General features: G+C 38.9%; 1 protein-coding gene across 1 annotated transcript in view; it reads right to left on the bottom strand.

The window, feature by feature from the left end:
* The window catches only part of CA13 (carbonic anhydrase XIII), a gene marked incomplete at its 5' end in the record, with an annotated part of 12,198 nt that overhangs the window by 136 nt on the left and 3,208 nt on the right, over window positions 1-8,854 (bottom strand). Inside the window, 5 exons of the mRNA XM_009076939.1 lie at window positions 1,081-1,097; window positions 1,989-2,144; window positions 3,101-3,163; window positions 4,262-4,357; window positions 7,516-7,634. Of these exons, the coding sequence (XP_009075187.1) occupies window positions 1,081-1,097; window positions 1,989-2,144; window positions 3,101-3,163; window positions 4,262-4,357; window positions 7,516-7,634 (451 nt within the window). The remainder of the gene's footprint in view (window positions 1-1,080; window positions 1,098-1,988; window positions 2,145-3,100; window positions 3,164-4,261; window positions 4,358-7,515; window positions 7,635-8,854) is intronic.

The raw sequence follows: 8,854 nt of genomic DNA, 5'->3' as shown, positions 1-8,854 counted from the left end.
AACTAATGTTGATACCAATGAAAAAGCATGTAGTAACTATTAAAGATACTTGTCACCTGTTTTCTGCCTGGAAGAACAGAACTGTATTTTATTAAGCCATGTGGGGAATGGCAATTTCACTATTTCTGTCCTTGTAAAGGAAAAACGACTACCGAGAAAATCATGTCAGCATGAAACTGTGCATAAGGATTCTTTGTTTCCTATATTCACACTTTGTCTTCCACAACCTGATATAAACCAGTGGGATTTATATTTTTCAGTTTGATTTCATAGTTTGGAGATTGTGGAATGTTTTGTGCCAAAAATCAGATCATGTTTTTTATCATACACATATTCTGTGTATGCTTTCTCGCCTAAAGATTATATCCAAAATTAACCTGGAATTACAAGTGTGGTGCTACAGAAAGCTCCTGTAATTAGGACTTACTCAAGCCATAAGAGATTCCAAATTCTTCCCTTGTGAAGGCACAGAACAAGCAGTTATTCATACCACAGCATACGCTGATCTCAGCAGCAATCTGTATCAGAACTCCATGTCTAAACCTCAGGAAATCCAAGCCTGATTTCTGACCTAAGCTTATTATTTTGTTTAATTTCTAATATTTCCAATATTCACTATTTCTATGTATCACCTTACTTCCCTTCTGTGTTAGCAAAGGTAGGACAGCACAAAAATCATTCCATTATAATAGAGCATTTAGTTGTGAGGGACATTCTAAAGCTAACATTTGTAATTCAGGCTGCCTATAAGTTTCTAAAAACTTAAAAGATATTTTTCTTTTTTTTTCAACCTGAAAAGTGCAGCAAAAAGTCAGTAGTGAACTCTAAAACCCCAAAGAAATACAAACTTGAGGAATAAAATTAAATGGCAGCACAGTATCGATCATGGTGCTGATCGATCAAACACAATGGTGGACATTACTGGAAACAAACACTTTTATCCATACGCATGCTTATATTTATAAAAATATAGCATATTTTTACTTTAGTACATAAGATACAGTTACAATCTGTGAAAAATGACTAATAAAGAATCACTAAAACAATACTTAACCGTTTCCCACACCTCATCCTCTGAACCTGTTATACATGGCTGTCTGCATACAGCAATTCACATTTTATTTATAGATTGGCCCAAATAAGAGGCTTTTAACCTGAACAATGACTTGTCGTGGGGAATTTGATACCTTAACACAAGTTTTCAATTCTAGATGCACTGCAGCGAGTCCTACAAAGCCACATTGAAGGGAATGGAGAAGAGATACAGATAAGAAAAATGCATACGTTGAGCAAATAAATTACTTCAAATCAGTTTCAAACAGAATCTGAGGTCTCCTGACTAACAAGTATTCCATCTAGGGATCTGCCCTAAAGTTTTGTACAAAGACTGAAGCCACAATTTGTGTCTCTGGCCAGAAAAACTCTGCACCCAGGAGGAGCAGCCCACTGGGTGTCACTCTTGCAGCGCTAAGATACAGCATGAAGCTTAATTTAACAAGAAATACAAATAGACTCTTTTCCGTAGTATCAGTTTTCCTAAGATAGCCTACCATAAAACCTTACTACGATTTTATCGTCTTTTCACAATTCTAGTAAATTCATCAAATTTTACATATCCAGAATGCAAGAAGAAAGTTACTATTCATCTGCCAGATAAAAATACCAGAGAAGAAGTTTGAGCAAGATATGCAAAAAATCAAATGGAATTCCAGGATTTCAAAGTGACCCAGAACCCTTTATTCCATAAGTTCCTTGTGGGTTATTTTTTATTAATAATTTTCAGAGTATGCAGATTCTGAAAAAAATGAATGATAAATAGCTGTTACCAAGAAAGGGAACAAGAAGTCAGGATAAATTTGATATACAGATTTTGCCTTTTGAAAATCTGATAAGGTCTGCAGTGCCAAGGTCTGCAAAATACATATTTTTGGGAGGCATTTACAATTTCAAGTCTTACAAAAGCAGTATTTCCATAGCAGTAAAAATACCTGTTCAGAACAAACACTTATGGGCTCTCTCAGAACAATCCAGATGACACTCTCAAGAAGAGGTGGAACAGTGAGAGAGCCAAAGTAAGTCCAGTAGTCCAGGGACTTGGGAAGCAGACAGCTAGGGTCAAAGTTTGTGAATAGTGCTTTTTTACCCTGGAAAATAATAATAATAAAAAAAGGCAATTTTTATTCTGCGTTAAGTATATTTAGAATTTCATTTTTTACACAAAGTAAAAAAAAAAAAAAAAAAAAAAAAGAAAAGAAAAAACAGGGCAATATTTAAAAGCAAGAGGCCAAGGTAAATCATGCCAAAGGAGGCAGAGCTTGTTCCACTATCGGGTGCACTGGCAGCAATCTGGACAATGACAGGAGGTCCTTATCAATGACCTTCTGATGAGGTATTACCTCTGCAACATCTTTGCTGCTGCTATCCTTGATGCCAGCAGGACACCATCAAAGGTGTCATGTTAGCACAGGCTCCCAGGGTTACAAATGATCATGAGATGGAAGTTGGGGTAAAACGAGAGAAAATGTTAGACTTTCAGCATGGTCTCTATGGGACTGACAGAGTTAGCCCACAGGTTACTGCCACTTCCTCCTCTCTTCATTCACTCCTCCCAGGTCCATGGGTTACTACTGCTACCCCCTGTTCCAGCTACCAGGCCAGAGATGCCTGTACGAAACATCATGTTGAGAGCCTGGCTGATTTCTCTCACACAAACAATAGGTTATTTCTCACCCTGTACCTCAGCAAACAGGGGAGGATCTTTCCCACAGGAGGGATCTTTCCCACATCTTTTTTACATCCTTCCATAAAGTATATTCATCCTCTGTTACTATTCTCATAGCAACAGTTTGTCACAGACTGGGTTCTGTGAGGAATTAGCCTCTCCCTCTACTGTTTTACTAAATAAAATTTATTCTTTGTCTACTTAGTTTTCAACCTAACAAGAATGCTCCTAAACTGTCTCAAATCAGACATGAGTAACTATGATACTAGGGATTAGGGAACATGAAGGTGAAGAGAGTAGCAGCCAGGTTTCAAAAAATAAAAAACCAACACCAAAACGACAAAAGCAACCATCAACTTTTTGGAAGCATTTCTTCACCTTGATTCTGATGGTGTCCAAGCGGTCAGTAATCTTCTTCAGTTGAGGGTTGCATTCACCAATCTATTAACACCAGAGAAAAAAAGAAACACTGAAGCTCCAGGGGAAAATAAAGAAAAAAAGTAACCAAATAGTAAATGCACAATGAAACTGTTTTCTATAATAGTATTTAAGTGACTGTGAGATTTGGAGGATTTTGTAAGGACAAGTCTGTGACCAGCTGGTCCTTAGGAAAAAGTACTGGTCATAAATAAGATCCATTCCCTTGCTGATAATATTTATTCCAGGTTCTCCGTAATTATTTTAGCTAAAAACAAAATAATATAAACCTTTCACTACAGGGGAATAGAAACCATTTATTTTTCATGTCTTAATATGCAGAATATTAAATTTGCTGGCTTACATCTGAAATTTAAATTGCTTCAAACACTGAAAACACTGTTCTTATGTATCTTAAGCAAAATTCATGTCCTAAGAAAACTAGTGAGACTTTCCTTGAATCATTATAATGCAAACTGGAAAGAGAATTTCTGAAGTAGTTCTTTGCAACTGCTGTTTGGAATGGCCCTCTGACTGTGCCAGCACCAGCACTAGCTGTGCTCAGGAAGCTGTGTCAGCCACACCAAAACCATAGATTTTACCAAAGCACTATCTTCTGTCATAAATTGTGTGAATTCTCCATCTGCTTCTTCATACAGAAGTCAATGAAGCTGTTGCACAAGTTTAATTTCATCTTAGAACAGGTACAGAAAAAGGTATATAACAATTATAAGGAAATTCTTCAATTTCTGGGTTTGGATTTTTATTACCGGCTCAGAAACAAACTATTAAAAACATCTGAATCAAAACAGATTGTCTCCCTAAAGAGACTTGTTAGTCCTGTACAAGTTATTTCAATCCATATAGGGGCAGCTGAATTAAGTTCCACATCTTATGTTGTATGGGAGTGCAGACTAGGCAAACTGAAGAGTCTCACTGTCTTGAAAAACCTATTAATCTAATATTTTTAATCTTCAATGAAGCACAGCTTTCTATATTGGCAGCTAAACGTACAAGTACAAAACAAGCACCTCTTTGACAAAAATTACACCAACCATCACCATTATCTCTTTGGGCTTATAATGCAGATTTATTAGGAATGCTGAAGCATTCTTTCCTTACCTTCAGAAATACAGCCATGACTGCTAATCCGTCTGACTGACGAGCTGCCTCAACAAAACTGGAATACTTCTCTGCATTCCAGTGGACCACATGAAGCTGAAAAGCAAGAGACACAGACAGCATCAACACTCGCTGAACTCAAGAGGCTGTAAATGAATACTACAACTTTACCGGGTTTGATACTCTATTTCACTCTTTGGTATGCAGAGCCATTCAGTGTTCTAAGTGTAAATATTTCATGAAATTGGTAAACATGTAGTTCACACAAATGGCAAAAGCATTTCCAATGGTTGGGATTATTCAAAATTTACCAGCAATCAGTACCCCACAGTGCCTGGCAAACTGCTGTTGGGCCCCCAGATTTTGAACTGAGAAGCTAGGACAAGAAAGCCCATGGTTATATAACTAAAGGTTTTAAATCCATTTTTAGTACATCTGATTTTAAAAAGTGATTGAAATTCATGAGGATGTCATTAGTGTTTTGCTCCTCTTTTTCTTTAATCAAGCTTTCAGCAGCATTAATCAGCCGCATAAATAGCTAAAAGACAGGCAGAGGAACACACATTAAACTTGCACTGGGCCCTTTTCCCTTGTTTAGTATAACCTAAATATCAACATATCATTTTTTATATTTTCCAAATGTCATTTTCTATGACTACCAGTAGTTAGGCCCTTACAAGCAACTTGGTTATCTCAGGTTTGAGCATTTACATTTCCAGCATGCATTATTCTGGAACTGCCCTGTTGTGTTTGCTTAACGAGCTTAAGGACACCACTTAGTCAGGTGGGAAAAGAAAAATCCCATGATGTCTATTCCCATACCACCTCAGTTCCTCCTTCTCAACCAGGTTTCCTAATTTCTGACCACACTTCATGGTGGGAGCTGCTGGTTCCCGGGAAGTGCTAGGATGCCCCAGCCTTGAGCAATGGTCCGACTGCCAAACCAAAGAGAGCACAAACACTCACACAGCACTTAAGCTTAAGTACTTCACAAGCATTAATTACATTCACAAATCCTCAATGGATTAGTAAATCTTATGACCCACAGTTTTCAGATAGGCTCCGGAACAGTTCATGGGATTGGCTTTTCTAAAATTCTAAAGATCTTTTCAGACTTTGAACTTTACTCTTCAGGAGTACTGAAAAGCAACTCCATTGAATGACTTAAACTGGGATGAACCCATGAAAAAAACAGGCTTCCTTTTAGAAGGTATACTGCAATCTGAGACTTCTAAAATAAGAGCAATTTAGGAAATCTGGGGCTTGCTTTAGAGATTCCATTTGGACTCTAAAATGCTGAAACATTACTTCCAGCAAGTAAGGAATCCCATTGTTGCCAATAATAATACATGTACGGCCATGATGGCACACATGCTGGTTCACAGCTTCAGAAATCCTTGAAGGAAAGTTGCTAACAATATTGCAAGTAAAGCCAGGAAGACAACATTGTCCACTAAACCGTTCTCAAGTGCATTACTATCCAGGAGCTCATAATGTCTGCACTGCTCACTATTATAAGTTCACAGAACCTATGTTGAACGACTTTTAAACAATTACATTTTTACATACACAAAAAGGAAACAGATACTCTCAGTAAGAATTGGCCTTTATTGTGATTTGAAAAAAAAAAAAGAAAAAACGACAAAGAACAAAAAGCAAAATTCCCCCAACTACTAAAAACCCACTCCCACTCCCTCATAGCTTTGCCAAAAAAAAAACCCAAGCCAATCCTCCCCCAGTAAAATAATCCCCAAGCAAACAAAGCTGTCAAACACTTTTGGGTACAGACCCATTCTCAATGTCTTGTGACTTCTCTTTAAAGAATGTATCCCGTCTTACCACCGCTTTATCACTGCAGCTTCAGAGGAGACCTTGATCAGACCATACGTTGTCACAAAGAATGGAGCCATGGATCCCTTTTGCTTCCTGGTGGGCTTAGGGGCCAAACCTTGCAGTCTTCTTTATCTCCACACCAATTCTTTCTTCAACTCAGTTGATGCTTTTTCTTGAAATCTTGCACATCTTCCTTATGAAGGTGAGCACTGAAACCATCTTCATGTCTCCTTCCAACATATTTTGTTTTGTGTGAACAGTGCTCAGAAGCCTTGACCTTAATTCTGGGTTTCTTATCCCAAAGCCAGAGTGACGTCTAGAGAGCTTCTTGTGGAAGGTTACCCAATCACCAGGTAATGGAAAGGTTTTTAGACTGGCTAGAAATTCAGAGGTATTTTCTCCTTCCATTTGGTTTCTTAGATGGGAAACATATATATATTTTCTCAGCTAGTAATTTGGGGTTGGTGCTTTATGGTTTTAAAGCACCTCTATTAATTCTTTATATTCCATCTCACCTCGTTCCTGTGGAAAACATAAGCCTTTAAACACTGCAAATGTCACTTTTCCCCATTATTGTTAGAAAACTGATCCTTTTTTCCTGACCTCTCTCTTTTATAGCATTTCCAACAAAATCTGATCACACCACTGTGCATACATTGCATTTTTTCTTCTTTAGTATTATGCCTTTTATTTGTATATTATCATTAATTTTTACACTTTTAACTTCTTTTTAGCCCCACAAAACTCTTCCACTGTATGAACTATCTGTTGCTAGAGATATCAGTCTCATCAAAATACTCCATTTTACTTCCATTTGCAAAGTGGAATTGCATACTGAACACTTTTTCCTGCAGATTACTCAAATGCACCAAAGAAGACAGAGCAGAAGCGAATGCTCCATGCCAAAGCAGATGGTGCATTTCTCTGTGACACACTGACTCCACTGAAACACAGTACCCCACAAACAGCAGGCACACCACAGATATTCAAGTGTGGTTCTCAAAGTCGTAGCTATCACATTGCTAAGTGCACCACAAAATGCAACACTCCTAAGTTTTGCATAAACTTTTCACTGCACAAGCCCCAAATCAAATAACTCTGTGATTTGCCACTGAAGCTGACTTTGAAAATGTTCTCCAAGGAAGAGACAGTGAAAGGCAAAGTTTAAAATAACTCTTGACCATTAAATCTTGCTCTTATCAAGCTCTTGTCTTCTGTACTCCTCCTTTAATCCTCTCCAAAGTTTTCAAATAGATTCTCCTTTGAGAAGGGACCAAACATGCAACACTTCAGAAAGACCACTTGCCTTTTGATAAAATGTGGGAAGGATGAAAAGCGGGAAGAGGAGGGGCAACATTATTCTTATGATAGAAAACTAGTCACAAGCTTAGAGGTACAGATGACTCCATGCAAAGCCTTACCTCTGCTGCATACTTCATCCCATCCACTGCATGCTCAGAGCCAGCTTCATCGTTGGACCCCCAATGGAAGTGAATCTGGCGCAGCCTGTAGGTCCCGCTGAGTGGTCCCCCAGTCAGCACTGGAAACCCAAGCAGAGGAAAAGGCTTCACTGCCGGAACAGAAGCCACTGTGCACATCCGCTAACCTCACAGCAGACTTCAGTCTTTGGACAGTCCTCTACTCCCATGTCTTGGAAGTACTACAGACAGCTTCACTTGTCCAGGATATGACATTAAAAATTGTATTTATTGTGTACAATAGTGGTTATGACCCACTAAAAGGTACGTTGTTATCACTGAGTTTGACTTGCTGTGGCTTGGATATTTCCCCGAAAATGGGAAAATACTTCTCTTTTGCAACATTCAAGAGAGCTTCCTCTCTTGGCTATATTTAAAAGAATCACTAAGAAATTAGGGATGATCAGAAAAATATGTCAGCATAATTTCTTCTCTTTGAAATCCAGAAGAAAATAGGTGGAGCTTAAAATAAAATTTCAAGGCTCTTTCATTTGCAACTGGATTCAGTTACCTCAGATTGAAGTATTAGTAAAAGGAATCTAGATTAACTTAAATAAGATGAAGCCAACACTACATATGCATTGTACCACTGCAATACTACTGACAATTAGCCAGGGCTGGAAGGCATGTCCTGTGAGGAGCTGCTAAGGAGTTTGGGCTTGCCTAGTTTGGAGAAAAGGAGGCTGAGGGGTGTCCTCATTGATCTCTACACCTTCCTGAGAGGAGGAAGCAGAAAGGGAGCTGCTGGTCTCTTCTTCCAGGTATTCAGTGACCAGACTTGTGGGAAAGGCTCAAAGCTGTGCCAGGGGAGGTTCAAACTGGATGATAGAAAACATTTCTTTACCAAGAGGGTGGTCAAACTTCCTAGAGAGGTGGTCAATGCCCCAAGCCTGTCAGTGTGTAAGAGGCATTTGGACAATGCCCTTAACAACATGCTTTAGCTTTTAGTCAGCCCTGAAATGCTCAGACAGTTGGATGAGATGATTGTCCTGGTTTTAGCCAGGATGGGGTTAATTTTCTCAGTAGCTAGTGTAGTGCAGTGTTTTGAATTCAGAAGTGATAATACATTGTTGTTTTGGTTTTGCTGGATTGTGTTTATCATAACCAAGGACATTTTCTTGCCTGTGTCTCATGCTCTGCCAGTGAGAAGATACACAGAAAACTGGGAGGGAGCATAGCCGGGACAGGTGATTTGAACTAGCCAAAGGGATATTCCCCACCATGGCACGTCATGCCCGGTGTTCCAGGCCGGAAGGGGCCGATCCTGGGGGAGGTTCGGGGT

This window comes from Acanthisitta chloris, unplaced genomic scaffold (genome assembly GCF_000695815.1).
Source record: "Acanthisitta chloris isolate BGI_N310 unplaced genomic scaffold, ASM69581v1 scaffold4836, whole genome shotgun sequence".
Classification (NCBI taxonomy): domain Eukaryota; kingdom Metazoa; phylum Chordata; class Aves; order Passeriformes; family Acanthisittidae; genus Acanthisitta; species Acanthisitta chloris.
The sequence above is the reverse complement of the archived record's forward strand: the minus strand, read 5'-3'. Positions and strand labels throughout refer to the sequence as shown.